The following is a 16,875-nucleotide window of genomic DNA, read 5'->3' on the forward strand; positions in this document are numbered from 1 at the left end:
CAGTCCTGCTAGGAGAATATTCAGAGTTTAGAGGTCTCAAAACTAACTGTCTTGAAAGATCACCGAGGATAAGCTGAGGGCCTGAATAAAGAGTAGTTCTCTACAAGCACTAAAGACTAGCAGTAGGCTTCAGCCTGTGCAGCTTCAACCATACAGTTAATGTCTGTAGAACTTAAAAGTGTAGGAGACCAGCTTCAGCACCTGCCAGTTTACCGCCCTCAAATGAAGGCAAGCTCACTTTGTAAGACTGAGTTGGTTCATGTGAACCTGTGCATTTCCAAATAAAATACTAAGCTGGTTTTGAATAAATCAGATAACACATTTAGCAATCATGAGAATCTTTAAAAGCTACTTTTCTAAGGGTTATCCAGAAGAAGCTTTAATAAAATAGATATTTGATATTCTGCTGTAAAATAAGTCTTAATATAGTATGGTCCTGAAACGTTAATGCATGTATTTCCTCTTGTTTAAGGTTGATCAAACATGCAAGATGGGTTACTTTTAACAGAAAGGATTACCTTTGATATTTTATATCCTTTCTGGTTTCTTAAAAAGGCCCTTTTCCTATTTCAGTAGTAGTATAACTCTTTACCTACCTAGAGACTAACACCCAATGAAATTCATGTTCAAATTCTCCTAATCAAGATCACTGCGATGAATGAGCAAATTAAGGCAACAAAATAAGCTCACATGGCTTGTTTCCTCTCTCCTGCTTGGAGCCTTACTGATTTCAGAAACACAGCTTCAGTTTGCAAAACTATGAAAGGATCTGCTACAACACGTTCATTCCCTTCAAAAAGATTACACATTTTCCATGTGATTCCTCCTAGTATTTTGTTCAAATAAATACTTTATTTTAAAACATTCTTCTCAACAGATCATTCACAAGATGTATTTTGGAAACTATCTATAGCTGCTGATGCCTGCACAATAACTGTTTTCTCAGTGTTGTAAAAGGGCAAAGGAAGGAAAGGAATCCAGTCTTTCTTTGGGTAGGAGAGTAAGGAAGAATCACACAATAGTGTGATAAGCCTCTGGTTCTAGGTGAAAAGGAACTTAAATACAAGCTTTGATTTCCCGTTTCCTTGCGTGTGCTTTCAAAGGAAAGAATAAAAGAAGACAACTTATAAAGTAAAATAAAGTGTTTTTGGAAAAGATCTCTAGAAAGACTAAAACCTGTGCAACGTGTTCTGTATGACAAATTTTGTTCAACCATATGAAGACTTTTACTTGAATAGCATATCTCTGACCCACAGGTCAGCTGCAGCTTAACAGAATTATTCACACTTTCTGCTCTCTGATGACCTCTTACCTGAGTATCTAGATACAGATATAAATCTATATAGGTCTATACAGATATAGTTGCTGTTCTATATCAAAATAAATATAATTAATAAATATAATATAATATAATAAATATAGAGAAGGAAAGTGGCTATGAGTTGTGGCAGCCTAGAGATAGCTCTCTAGCACCCTATTCTTTATGGATCCCATATCACCTCTTCCTTCATGTGACTGAAATGCAGAAATACCTAGGCATGAGACACAAAAGGAACTATACCTCCTTTAGTGCCTACATCACAGCTCATGTTGCCTGCTCCAATGGAAGAGACCACGTGGATTTGAGTAATACATGCTTAAGTCAATGCACAATTTGCTAAATTATCACAAATAGCTAGAAATGATTGCCACTGGAATGTCACTACAGTCTGGCAAAGCATATGATCTTAACAATTCTCATTTTATTCCAGCTTTTAAAAAATACATTTTACRATTTAAAGGCTTTCCTTGTTAATGTGGTCATAAAAATGACAAATTTCACTTGCCCTCATCACATCTGTTAGGCACTCTACAGGGGCTATAGAAATGAGTATGCAGAATTAAGACTTGGATATACCAGGAATCAAAAGAAAATCTCTCTGATAGCAAATGCTCCAAAAAGATGTGGAAACACCAGAACACGATTCATTGCTTGTGAATTCAAATATCCATTATTCCTATTTTTCTTAACTTTACTTACAGAAATCCAAGGCACTAAACTTAGCCTACTACATTGAAATAGTTTCTTTTCACTTATATTCATGACCAGACAAAAATTACTAACAAGCAATGGAAATGAGAGCTCAAATTAAAGGAAAGAATAATCATTATTTCTCAATGAATCACCTTATCAAAGATAAAAGCGTAAGGTATTATAACAGAGATCAAGACCAATATCCACTGTACAAATTCTGCACTGTAACTTGGAACTGATTTACTCGAAGCATATAAAGTGGGTTCATTTACATGAAATTTACTCTTTTTGCTTTGTTTGCTTGCTTTCCACSAGCCCTAAAAGCACTGCATCAGCTTCCAGCAAAGTTGTATCAGTTGTTGCGCCCAAGAATCTAGATGTGAGTTCAAGATCCAGCAGTCTCAGACGTACTCGGGATCCTCTCTGATATTTTCTGTGGAGCAAAAGGGAAATGGAGAACAAGATAAGCTTTGATAAGCAGCAGTCTTGCATCTTGTGAAGCATCTGCARATTCTGTCTGCAGAATGAGGTAGCAGTGCCATAGAAAACAATGTGTTATAATGGAATTTAATCATAATGCAGCASCACTAAAACAGTGAAGTTAAGATACAAAGACAGATTATTCTGAGTTTCACAAATATTTCACTGTTCAGTTTTATGATTTCTCTTTCTTTTAAATCATTCATTTTCATGCATACAGTATTCTCCYTTGAGCCTTACTTGTCACTGATAACAGCTTCCACCAAAAGGAAAGACTAGAGAGAAAACCTTTACAAGTTCAGTGACTGAGAAAATAYGTTTATTGGATTAATAACCCTACCCAGAGATCCAAGGACATACTCTGCAACATGGCAGAGCCAATCTTTGTAGATCTAATCCCATCCACGGAACAGCAGGAAACAACAGATTCCACTATAAGAATGGAAGCTCTACAGAGAAGTAGCAAGTATATAGGACACTTTTTCTGTCTTCTATCAAAATATGTTATTGTATCATCTGCTATCCTGCAGATCCTATCATTAAAGGGGAGGACAAGTCATCATTAGATCACTGGTGACATTGCTATTATCAAAAAAACATAACGCCAGCTAACTATGGCTTGTATTTCCAGCTCTGGGCCTCAGGCAAGGAACTTTTCTTGTCTTTTTCTCTCTCCCAAAAGTGCATATTGTCTGCAACTTTTTTAATACATATAATTAAAAAGAAATCCCACAACTACTCTAATGAAACATTCCGCCTACAGCATTGGGGTTTATTGTTTTACTCTTCTTCTTTCTTTTGTTTTCAAGTCAGAAGCAGATGCGAGTGCACAAAATGTTTTAAAGTTAGACCATGTGTCAAGCTCACCATGACAAATCAGTGAAGATTTTTGAAATACTAACATCTTTTACAATGCACCTGGAGAGCTACCAATCAAAGTGCAGCAATAAAACTGAGGACTATTCTTGTTTTGAAAGTTTGAGCCAAATACATTTTTTCTTGTTAAAAGAAAGGGCTGAAAATGTATCAAGCCTGACCACCTTGAGCAAAAGCAAGAAAATAGCCACTGAAAATAATCATCTTCCAGTTACAAACTGCAGAAAACATAATGGAGAAGTTTGTTGTATGACACTTTCACCTTACTCATTTTCATCTTCAACCTACGCAGACAATCTTTGTCATTTGATAACTGTTTACTGASAAAACCAAACCAGGTCTGACCTTCGTTCCACACATTAACCAAGATCCCTTTGGAAAACCAAACATTTTAAGAAAAGTTGCTGTATTTTCATATGCTTACTTTTATTTTCTGGCAATTCTATTTTTTATTAACTTCCCATGGTTCTTGGTTATCCTGTGCAACATGCTCAGTTATGTTACGAACAGAAAAGGAAGATCGTTTTATAGCTCTACGCTGAACAAGCAGCTAGAGAGGGTATTTGTGGAGCGAGGGTTTCTGCAGAGGTTTGTCCTGATGAACCCTTTCTCAGTCTGTATGAATCGGCACGGTGGAAACGTCATACACTCTCTTAAAAACACCAAGTCACTGATCTGCCCAAAAAGCGAGTAAAATAACTGTTGCAGTGAAGAGTACGGCACAGCTCCCAAGGCAGAGACTGGCTTCTACGAGGCCGTTACCTGCRTAGCTGGAAAAGATGAGTTTTGCCCCTTTCTTTGTGAACTACTTGCATTTCCCAACAGGACAGTTTTACAACTAATTCACAAAAGATAACATGCAACATTTCAKAAGACTAAGACAAGGGCAAAACAAAATCAAAAGACAATGCAAAAGACTTCGAAAATGAAAGGTAGCTTCTGGGATGTGTTAGGCTTGCTTACAAGAGAAAGTTCCCCAAAGAAGTCAGGGTGCTTTGAGATAAGAAGAGGAAGAAAAAGGAAAGCTCCTCATTCCTTCCAGCAGCCAACAGCTGAAGAACCTTACATGAACCTTACATGCTGGCTAGCGATTTTAGGCATTTGAGTGTTTGGGACAAATCCACAGAATCCACAGAAAATTCTCTAGTATGAATTGAAACATCTAGCCAGTACCTTTGACAGCTTCTCGCTAAAAAATTGCCTTAGCATCCAATCATAACATTATCCTGATTCCTAATCTTCCCTTTGGCATAAACGTATAGACTTTTGAGTCTGGATGTAAGGAGTAGATGGAGAGTGAGAGAAGTCAAATTTAAAAAATAAAAGTTAGAAAATAGTTTTGGGGAGAAGGTAAAAGGAGAGGCAGAGAARGAACTCAGAAGGAGACAGAAAAGGAGAGGGAGCAGACATCTTATAAGAAGGAAGAAAAAAGAGAGACTAAAGAAGAYATGAAGAGGGGGAAAAGTGGTAAGGAAGGTGACAAGCAAGCATGGAAAACAGTATAGGCATATTGTCTAGAAAAGAAAGAAACTACTGAAAAGAGCCACRGAAGAGAAAGTCACTGAAAAGTCACGATATACTACACAAAACTATTAAAGCTTAAGTGATATTAAATTCAAATCTGTAAAGTACAACACTGCTCTATTAAAATAAAWAAAWAAAWAARTRAAGGACATGTTTTTAACCCAATAAAACTTAATACTAGAATTACTGGGTTTGTGATAAATTTTAAATCCCCAAAATCTGCTTTTTTCTTCTCTCCTTTCTCCCACAGAAAAAAAAGCTAATACCATAAACTAGAATGCTAYTGTGAAAACTCTTCATAATCCAACACCTATCTGCAGAATATTAATCTGAATGAGGTTTACACTGAATGAGAAGTCCCCTCTAGATTCGATAACAACTACTTGTGCAGAGTAGGAAAGATATTAAGAGCTACATATTTGTAACCCAAATACAAAATACTACTTTCATCATGYAACAGCTCCTTTTGGTCTCATTGCTAGACAATAGTCCAAATGGTTTGCAACTGAATAGAGGAAATTAGTTTTTTTCTAATCAGAAAGTGTTATACAGCACCAGGAAAGCCTATGAGGAAAATCTGTGAAGAAACTGTTCTTCTTACGATTAATAAGCAAATTTAATACATAAATCCTAAGCATAAGTCCCCATATTTCATAGCATYAGAAAGACTTTGTTCATTATACACTTTGTGAGAACTTTGCTCAAATTTCCAGATATGACTTTAGCATATATTCGTAACGTAAAAGCCAAGCTACTGTATTTTCATAAAAGCCTCACAATCTTAAAAAGCTGCTGCAGTAACTCAGACACAGAGTCCAGATACTTTAATCATACTTAATCCAATTATTAAAGAAAATTTTCCAGTCACTGCACACCTGCTTACAAAGAGATCCTGAAGAACATCACTTTTAGGAGCTGACACAACTGTCAATTTATGTGGATATAAACATTTGTTGTTGTGACAGATGTTCCTTACAGCTAAAAGATTTTAGGATAAATGATCGGAAGAAGAGGTATAAAAAGTAGAGTTGTGCATACAACTCGCAGTGGTGTTCTGTCCAGCACATTTTGAMGCCAAAGGAAATACTAGGTTGCTCCAGGCATGGTAATCATACTCTACCCACAGCACAAAGGAATTCCTCCTYAAACCAGATGAAACTATCCTATGTTCAAAGCAGAAGCTTTAAGGGCGGCCCCGAGACAAAGCAGGCATTTTGTGAGTTCCAGAAACAGCGCTCCAGGAGATGCACAACACCCGCGTAGAAGGAAAGAGACAGTCCGTCTTCATTTTGCAAAAGCACTTGCTTTGTTTTCACGTGACAGTGCTGGTTTTCAAGATCCTCCTGTGTCAGGAGGATCAGCAGGATCCCTTCACCTCCACGCAGCCTCCAAGCACTGTGTTGTTAAGGATGCACGTGCTTTTTCCCAGCACTCTTCCTATTGACAGGTGACRATATTAAATTCACTTTGAAGTAAACAAAGATAGTTTGGTTGCAAGTACAAATTAAGGTAAAGGTATCTGCTAAAAAACTTTAAAGAAGGCATTCTGCAAGTAGACTCAAAGCATTCCTCACTTCTTTAGAATTTATTTATAAAATGGTTATTGGAAAGACAATAACAAAAAGACTGAAATGAATTTATGGAGGTAACACATCTGGGATACATAATTCCTTCAGGCCCTTATATCCCATAGTATTTCTTCACATAATCCCAATTCTACTGTGAACGCTTTCCTCTTCTCTCCCTCCTCCTGAATGGCACTATCCCAGAGCAGAGCTTGCCTCTTGATCCCCTCTTGCTGTTCAGTTATACTTTATCAACATCCTAACAACTCAGTGCAGGTTCTTGGAAAAAACAGTAGCTCTATTTCCTTGCACAACCAACTTTGAATATATTCACAGAGCTGGGGCTTAAAGCCCATTTGTTCTTTTTGCTAACAATCATTTCCCCACAAGAGCTATCAATTTTAATCCTTCAGGCATGCCAAGCTTGGGTGGGGGCACCCAGACTGACATCTCATTTCAGAGGGGATGGAAATTGAAACAAAGGGAGGTGAGGTGGCCTCAACAAGCACTTGAGAAGAAGTCARAAGACTTTGACTTCTCACTTAGAGAAGAAGTTAAAAGACATTCTGCTTCCTGTTTGAATTTTAAGTCTGTACAACCATATCGATTTAGTTAAAAGGTATGAGAAAGCACGCAGTGTATCTTTGTTAATGCTGCTTAAAAGCAAATCAAAAAATTAAAGTCAATGTGCTGTCATTACATTAAAAGTAGAGCTTTTTTTCTTTGCATGTAAATATCAAACTGCTGTGCCTTAACTTGCATCAAAATAGATACTTTCTTTGTGGGACACACATAAACAGCACATAATGCACCCTTCTGAACTAAAGTGTCTCAGAAATTTCCTTCTATCTCCCTTTCACTGAAACCTGGTTCTTAACCTACCCTTTCACTTCTGCACTGAAGCTTTTAAGTCTGTTAAAACTTTACGGGAAGCAACAACAAAAATAACTTTTCAGTCAAGAACTCAACTTGTTATTTTTAATAAACTTTAAATATTACTAGATATTACACTTTGTCTCCTTAAAACGTACAAATAAGCAAAAAAATGTAATATTTTAACAAAATTTAAAAAATGGAGAAGGATTACATGGAATGCTATATTTCAGCTCTTGCCAACTTTCAAGATAGCTAGGAGGGATCAATCTTTTTTTTTTTTTTTTTTTTTTTAAAAAAAAGCATGTACAAACTAGGAGGCTATAAGTAATTTTTTTTTCATTATAATTATACTGTTTACTACAAAGAAAACAGGAGAGTAGTTTTGCAGGTGTGCAATTTCACATGTAGAGGAAGGATTCTTATTACTAAATGGCATCAGGAATTTTATTCAGACTCTAAATTACAGGCATTTTGTTAAACTAGCCAACATTTAAAACTGCATGCAAATTAGCAAGCAGTCCTTTTTTATTAATAATATTCAAATTATTATTTTAAATTTAATAAACCTTTTATTCTGGGAACAGACCTACAGAAATAACAACGCAACTATGGAAATGGTTGAGTCTCACCAGGTCTTGTTAAATATTTCCCCCTCGTTTTAAAAGAGCATTCACAGATACCTTTCCATTCTATACTACAAAAATGCAAGACTGCTATTTTGAAAGACAAACAGAGTATCTTAGCTTATATTCATTCTATTTTGTTACTGCTTTTCAGTTTCCATTGCTTTCTTTGGAATGATCACCTGTGAAATTTAAAGCTAAATGAGCTGACTTCTGGGGCTTGCTCTGACTGCTCTCACCCACCATTCATTCCTCCACACTGTCTGTTCCACACCTAATAAGCCTGCCTGTATGAACAGGAAGACAGCAATTAAACTTGGTCTTTTTATTCCTATACCAAGGCCATGATTTAGAGATTTACATCTGGATCTTTTACATATTTTTATTAGTATTTTTTACRTCTCCTCACACATTCTAGTGATGGCTTTCAACAACAGAAATAAACGAATCCCTCAATGTATTGTCCATATAAAATATATTGATATAAAGCAATTCAGAGATAGGGTTAGAGAGAGCATCTTCAGAGAATGCCATTAGAAGCTTTGATTTCTCTCATTTTTGCAATGTGAGAATTTAAAAATATATTTTTCGTATCTATTAGTCAAGAGTTTTTATTTCATTACGTTAACATGGTACAGTACAGAACAGTTTAAGATTCTTAACTGTTTCTTATCATTTCCCATTTTTTAAGTGGAAGATGTTACATTATCAATCTCAGAAAAAATACAACAGAAAAGACGGTCATTAATTAAATTTGACAGTATTTTTTTCTCCACCYTTTTCATTCATCATTTTCACCACTGTGCACACTCACTAAATACCTGTAGCTCCTCACTAGTAATACAGAAACTGCAATGCAATACTAGAGAGCAGTAAATCTCTAAATCAAATTACTCGGCAATAAAGCAGTACAGCTGTGGCAAGATGGAGCTGCYGGCATTTCGAAGTGTTCGCAGGTGCATCCTGACCCTACAGCAGTCTCAAGAGCAGCGAGGGGAGGCCACAGGGCTGGCTCGAGCAACCGTCTGGATGCAGGGCCCAGCCGACCTCCCTGGTACCGACTGCTCACTGCTGGCGTCAAGGAAGGGAGTACAGTCAGGGCACACCGATTTCCAGCAATCGCTCATTCGCTGCCGGTGTACACACAACTCTTGTCTATAAAAATATGCGTAAGACAGATTAGCTGGTTGCTTAATCAAGTTGAAGGCAGGATAGGCCCACACGGCAATCTGCAACCTGGTAACGGGGGCTTCACCGGGCAAAACGCACAGTGTTCATGTAGCGAGGGGGGAAGAGCAATCCTGCTTACAGAAACCCTGCACACAGCAGTCACACACACGCTCTGCACGGCGCCTGTGCAACGCTGGGGCTGGAAGACCCCACCGGAGCTTTGCACTTATAAACAAGACGGTGGAAAGTGGCTGTAGCAACGTAGTGTGAACTCTGCAAAGAGTGGAAACCTGGGTAAGAGAGATGTTAGAACAGTGTGCTGTGTGCTGGTGCCTAATTTTTTTTAAAGGCTGTTAAAGAGAGGAYTGAAAACAAGCAGAAAACTGAACAATCACCTAAATATCCCAATCTGTTATTAAAAAAAAAAAAAAAAGAAAGGAAAAGACTTAGTCATCTATACCTTCACAGCAAGAAAATACTGATATAAAAGACTCCTAAATCTATCTGGTAAAAGCATATAATGGCAGGAAACTGAGGTCAGACAAATGCAATTTAGAATAACCTTTTTATCAGTTATACTGATTAACAACTGGAACAAATCACCAAAAGGAAACTCTTTAGCCATTGATGGCTTCCAGTGAAGAGAGGTCAGAACAAATGCTTTACWTCGCTTCAAGGCTACCTGCCGAAATTTCGAGTCTCTTGATTCGAGTGAAATTCAAAGACATGACCTGAAGGTCCCTTTTGCCATAAATTCTGTTCCTGTATAATTTATTACCAGCAGCCAGTCATTCRAAAGAAGGATGGATGCTCAAAATAGGATTTTCAAAGCATCCCTGTTTTTCTGCAATCAAATGCTTCACAAAAATGCTCCAAGGTTGCTGGTGACATTCTATCAGAAAATAAAATCTTTTTTTTCATGACTCATCAACCCATTGCCACTTCAGCTGCACTTGTTTCCCACTCAATTGGTTTGTTTTCATCTTTCCATGCACTAAGCAAGCAAATATCTTCTTCTGATCTCTTCTAAGCATTTGCTGTTTCTGACATTTGCTTAGCCAATTTTCAGAATATTTTTGCTCTATGTCTTGATAAATGTGTCAAAACTATCCTTTTTATGCAAAAGKGATATACTCTGCCAGATAAAAGTTCTTTACCTAGCTCATGTTCCTGAAAGAGTTAAGTAGAGTGCTTAAAACTCCTATGAAACCGTCAGCTTAAACAACGCTCATTAGCACAGTATGCTGAGTACCTGAGTAAAGCTGAGCAGTGCTTACCTATGGGCAATCAGTGTYTTATGTACCCGAGGAAGCCCAAGATAAGCCCTACTTTATTCTGACCACTGCGAAAGCAGAAATTTTTCCTGTTCAACTTGGATGAGGTGATGGAGTGCCTCCTCAGGAAGTTTGCTGATGATACCAAGCTGGGAGGAGTGGCTGATACACCCGAGGTAGCTGTGCTGCCACACAGAGAGACCTGGACAGGCTGGAGAGTTGGGTGGAGAGGAACCTCATAAAGTCCAAAAAGGGACAACTGCAGAGTCCTGCACCTAGGGAAAAATAACCCTAGGCACCAGTACAAGCTGGGGGCTGACCTGCTGGAGAGCAGCTCTGCAGAGAAAGACCTGGGAGTGTTGGTGGATGACAAATTGACCATGAGCCAGCAACGTGCCCTTGTGGCCAAGAAGGCCAATGGTCTCCTGGGGTACATTAGGAAGACTGTTGCCAGCAGGTCGAGGGAGGTGATCCTGCCCCTCTACTCAGTCCTGGGGAGGCCTCATCTCGAGTACTGTGTCCAGTTCTGGGCTCCCCAGGACAAGACAGACATAGAGCTACTGGAGAGAGTCCAGCATAGGGCTACGAAGATGGTCAGAGGGCTGGAGCACCTGCCCTATGAGGAACGGCTGCGAGAGCTGGGCCTCTTCAGCCTGGGGAAGAGAAGACTGAGGGGGGATCTTATCAACGCATACAAGTACCTGAAGAGAGGGTGTCAAGGGGACAGGGCTAAACTCTTTTCAGTTGTCCCATGTGACAGGACAAGGGGCAATGGGCAGAAATTGAACCACAGGAAGTTCCGCCTGACCGTGAGGGGGAATTTCTTCTCTGCAAGAGTGACAGAGCACTGGACCAGGTTGCCCAGAGAGGTGGTGGAGTCTCCTTCTCTGGAGATCTTCAAGGCCCTCCTGGATGCAACCCTGTCTAACATGCTCCAGGTGACCCTGCTGAGCAAGGAGGTTGGACTAGATGATCTTCAGAGGTCCCTTCCAACCTTACCGATTCTATGATTCTATGAATTTGACATGAAACCCAGAAAAAGTCTGAGGGTATTAGCTAGATCCTGGCACACAAAAAACATTCTGGAGCACTTCAAAATATATCTAACCAGAGCTTACAGAAACATGCACCCACACAAATGTCGCTGCATGTTCTTAAAATCTTCTTAACAAAGTTCAATATTATTAACAAATAGACTGGTAAGAGTAGCAAATTTGGGAGTCACCCCATGTTTAGGGACTATTGTGCTATCTCCATTCATCCTTACAGAGCTGACCAAAACTTAAATGTATCTGTCAAGCCCTGACATGGTCATTCTGTGAGATGCAGAGTCCAGGGACCTCAGCCTCTTTATCTCTGTTTCCATTGCTGGCTATTAAGATGACTGGCAGCTAATTTATAATGCAACAGACATTGGTATAGTTGAAACATGGAAGTTTTCCAGAGTTGGTAGCTAAAACAAGGTAAATACAAAGACTTACAGCAATTTTTATCATTGCCATGGAAAACACCTCAGCAAACCATGGCGAAGTCACTGTCATTCTCTGCTATTATAACAATATCTATCAATGGCATTTTTTTCCAAGACAGAAAAAAAATCACAGTCAAAGGTGACAATTATTTAAACCCAAATTCTACTGCACCCAATGTGGATATTATGTCTTTAAGCAAATGTTTATATTCATGAAGTGTTTCAAAGTGTAACATGCCTGCTTTCAATTCAGACAAAAAACTAAGTACTCAAGACTCACAAGAATAGAAAAAAATTAATTCAGCCTCTGCAAGAATTAGTATGCTTCATAAAAAAGCTCTTACTAAAGCTTTTAGAAAAGCATCCTTCTTTTTAAGAGAAAGGATAATCTATATTTTAAAATGCACTTCATAGTACAAAGATGAATGATATAACCTTCTCTCTATAGCATGCTGWGGTAAGCTTTGACAAATGAAACCTGCAAAAGGTGGCTCCTGTCATCTAAGAACTTGTATCAGATACAGTTATGCCATCATACAACAATCTATGCCAGTTCCTTTCTTGGTCTGTAAGATAAAACATATCCTTTAACTTGAGAGGAAACATCAATCCAAAGAAACTGAGTAAAGGAAAGCTGTGTCTTTAGCTCAGATTGTCTTATATTTTTTCTGCTGATTAAATTATGTAAGAAATTATTTTGATAAAAACACTGTTTCACAACTTAAAGATGTTTTAAAAATAAATATTATGATGTATTTAAATAAAAACAAGATTTCAGTTGTACTACAGAAGATAAGAAAAAAAAATTACCCTTCATGCTTCTGGGCACCAGAAGCCAGGCAAACTGCTCAAGACATGAAAGAGAAATGTACTCAAGTGGGGAAAAAAAAGGGGGGGGGGGCAGAAGAACCCAGTGTTCTGGATTAATTCCAATCAAAACTCTGGATAGAAGCGTGCTTTAGCAGATAGTCATCTTTCCGCAGTTGATTCCCATCACAGTTCCTGTTTGTTCTCTTAGYCTCTCTGGGAGCTTGTCTCAAGTCAGATCCTCTTCATGTATATAGTACTAAATCTTCACTGCTCCAAACTTCCGGTGCTGGTGCTAGTCTTCGTCTTAACACACAAGCTCTCAATTTCGTTCTCTTTCTACATTTGTCCCTGTTCATCTAAATTCATCTCTCACCATCCTCTCTGGGATCTGATTAGGCATCTCCAGTACTCTTTTTCTAATCCAGGAAAAACTGTTAGATTGTTAGCAAAAGTAGTGAGTTTGGGTAATGCAGATACTGTATCAAAATTCAAATCAGATTGTTTCTCCCCCTTGCTGTCCATGTAATGACACTAGCTAAGGGAGCAYTGACAATGCATGAAAAAAAAAACCTGCTCAGCCTAGGAGAAGCTGTTACAGAGGAAAAACTTCAGCATGCCAGAATTATTCATGTACTGCCTGCAGGTTTTTGCAGATATGTCTTCTATTCCTGCTCCTGTGCTCTCACCTAGATTGACGGTAAATGCTTTCCATATCCTTTCTTTGTCTTTAAATCCCAACACAGATACATAGCTGGAATTATTCTTCTCTTGAGAGAGCTGGGCTGCAGAAGACTAGGGTGGTGRTGATGATGGCTAGAATGGCTCGTCTTGTGGCAATGAGTGAGGAAAACCATAAGGTAAGGGCTGGTATATCCAATCAGACTGAAAAGGGAGTTGCTGAACATCTGAAGCAGATACTCAAATTTTCAGTTGCATGTGAATCCAGCAAGAGAGCTTAAAGGGAGGTTGGGACACTGATGGTTGAAGGGTCTCTAAGAAGGGAAAATAATCAGAGAAAGACTAAGAGGGGTGAGGGAAGTCTGGAGGAGATGCAAGTAGAGAAATACAACTTTGTAGGATAGTGGGTTGGTAAGAGCTGGTGTGCTTCAAGGAGAAGGAGGCTCTAAGATACAAGGAACTGGAGTTACTATACAGTTCCCCTTTATCAAGTAACTTAGGCCACACACTGAGGACTGCTCCTCCCACGGGACTGCTGAAAACTACCAGTCTCTTTGCTGGTCCAACAGAACCTTCCTAGTCCCATGTTTTCCCCCAATTCTCCTTTTCAGGTGTTGGTACTTACACACTCCTATCCATAACATTTGCCCTATGCCTTGCTCAGTCACTCTTCTTTCACTTATGGCATATTCTGAGCTGCATTTAGATAACACAAAACTGTACCATAAGATGCAACATATGCAGATTGCTCAGACAACAGCATGAGGCTCAGAGAAGAAGAGATCAAAGATTTTAGCTTAGAATACCAACAGTATCAATATGATAGGTAAAGACTGACAAAGTTAAAAGCAGTTAAAATAGGATCTTGCAAGAAAGCAATACAACAACATAGATTATTAACTTTAYTACTTAAAGTGCACAAAGATCATACTGAAGCATTACTAAGCATGCAAAGCTCAAATAAATACCTGTATTTAAAAACCAGAGAATATTACCCAACATTAACAAGTTTCAATTACTTGTTAGTGTGCCTTTAATCTGAATGTCCTAGAAGCAATCTTAGCTTCTTATATTTTGAATGTGCAATACAGGCTAGCACAGAACAGACTTTCTGAYGAAAAAGAGGTCATGGTGCCCCTGTAAAAGGGACATTTTCAGATTTCATGAAGAGCATTTCTTTGCAAGCTAACTAAAACTTATATTACTCATTCAAATGTTTTTTCTGATTAATAAGAGCCTGTTCAGAGAGAACGTAAAATTCTTACAGGGAACTTTAAAAATACAAATTGTTTGACGTTATCATCTGTATTTTCAAGAACTGGCAAGAAAGAATGCGAAGCATGGGACAAAACTATCCACAAGGCTGTTTCCACTTTCTGCTAAAACTAACACTAGAGGCCTTAACCGGAGACAGACAGTTCTGGGAAAGGCATGTTTCAGATTAAAAAAAAAAAAAAAAAAAAAAAAAAGTTTCATGAAACAAAACACAACAGGAAAATGCATAAAGAACATCTATGAAGAACACTGTAGCTCTAGATAAGGCACTAGCAGTGAGATAGCTCACTCAGCAAGCCACTGACCTACTACACACAGTGAAGTTCAGGAATGAGTGCAGATGGCTAAGAGCAATTTTTAGAAATACTAAAAGGAGAAAAGGCACAAATAGCACAAAACAAGGCACGATTAAGAAAGAGATATGAGAAATGACAAAGATTATCCAAATGCCATAACGCCATAAAGTTAAGGAAATACAGATTCTGTCACTGAGCGTACCTGTTAAGAGGAACTTAGAAGGAACAGTGTAGAATTTAGTTTTGGAGGCAATAAAGAAGGAATGAGCAGCTGGATAGCTCAAAAGAGGTATGAGGGCAAATCTGAGGTTGCAAGTTTGAACTAGACAAAGATGGACTTAAAGGGAAAGCTAGAAAAAAAACGTGTCTTTGGATACAGCACAAGAACGTGTCTTGGATTACTTAACCAAAAGGGAGCAGCAACATAGGAAGGATTGCAGAAGCGAATTCTGTTCAAGGGACACTGACTTTTATGACAGCAGAARGGAGAGCATGTTCGTATTTTAAAAACAGGGCTACCCAGAAGAGGAGACTGAACAAAGGGGCGAAAAGATTAGAGTAAGTACAATCAAAAGAATTCAGTGAAAATGGAGAAACAAGAAACAGGCCTCAGGGCTGAAAAAAATGTATATGAACAGTTAAAAGTTGGTGCGTTCATAACAGCAGAACTGGATGCAGTATGTGAAGAACACCTGGAAACAAATTAGCAGTAGTTGCCATGATACTTTATAAGAACAACTACCTACCCGATCTAGTTGATTGGCTAATGCATTTTTATACCACTTACTCATCTTTTGTTACTTACTGATCAATAGAGAAACACTGATAAGTTCTCATTAAATGAATATAAAAATATCAAGTGAGAAAACAAGTAATAAATGAGGCTGTGGTTCTTTTTGCATAAATATGGAAAGATGAAAGCTGCACAGAAAATTAAATCATTTCATCTTTCTCTGCAGCAAGGAAACCAGTGGTAAAGAAGATCTCGGTAAAGAGGAAGAAATAGAGCTTCTATCATTAGAAGAACAAATTGAGAAACAACATAATTAATGAATTGATATTATACATACTCAAGTAACCTTTAGTTTTCCATAGTCTTACCTCCAAACTCTTCCTAAAACCAGCTTCTTTCAGGAATTTTTAATTCAAAATCCCTCTTTTTTGAGTCATTTTGAAAATGAGCCATACCTCATTTTATCCATCTTAAGTTGTGCAATCTTTCAATTGGATCTGCATGAGCTGACCTTCCAACTGAAAATGTATTTATTATGAGGGTATAAAGCTGCCAACTAAAACAGTTAAAGTCAGGACAAAATCTGTACATATAGAGATAAAAAAGTGGCATGGACAAAAGGAACTTAATCAAGATCCCAGCTGACAGGTCTATGTTTCTCTTGCTCATTATCACCAAAACCAGAAAAGTTGAACTCAATGCTTTAGGTTGGCAATGTTATTGGCTCCTTCCAAAGAAACACAGCGTGCTCTGATAAGTTGTAATACAAGAACTAATTCGAAAGGGCTTTTTTCTTTTCTGTATGAAAGCTTAGACATATACTTAGTGCTATTAGTTTCTGATTTTGAGCTTTTTTACTTAGAACAATTACACAGAAACCTGGAACAGATGTCCTAAAAATGATTTAAAAGATGGCATGTATAGTATCAGATCTTCATACAAGTAAAAAATAAGAGCTGAAAGCACTACAGCTCTACCTTCACAGTCAGACCACTTCTATTAAATCATTAAATAAGGTTATTAAAACTACTACTCAATGCAGCAGAATTGCTGCGCATGCTTGGGATAAACCCCATGACTGTGCAAACCATGCCAACCATACCTTGCAGGACTGCTTGCCAAGGAGAATGTGTTATTAGCCAGGCTTGGCTCAAACAATTCACTGCCCACAAAGCTACTTTAATGTACTGTCTCTATTGAAGAAAAAAAA

General features: G+C 38.1%; 1 protein-coding gene across 1 annotated transcript in view; it reads right to left on the reverse strand.

The window, feature by feature from the left end:
- Nucleotides 1–1,722: 1,722 nt before the first annotated feature.
- The window catches only part of MRPS28 (mitochondrial ribosomal protein S28), an 87,795-nt gene continuing 72,642 nt past the window's right edge, over nucleotides 1,723–16,875 (reverse strand). The window contains exon 3 of the mRNA XM_085314320.1: nucleotides 1,723–2,447. Within this exon, the coding sequence (XP_085170446.1) occupies nucleotides 2,294–2,447 (154 nt within the window). The 3' untranslated portion in view covers nucleotides 1,723–2,293. The remainder of the gene's footprint in view (nucleotides 2,448–16,875) is intronic.

This window comes from Rhea americana, unplaced genomic scaffold (assembly GCF_003343005.1).
Source record: "Rhea americana isolate MKP2758 unplaced genomic scaffold, rheAme1 scaffold_40, whole genome shotgun sequence".
Taxonomy (NCBI): Eukaryota; Metazoa; Chordata; class Aves; order Rheiformes; family Rheidae; genus Rhea; species Rhea americana.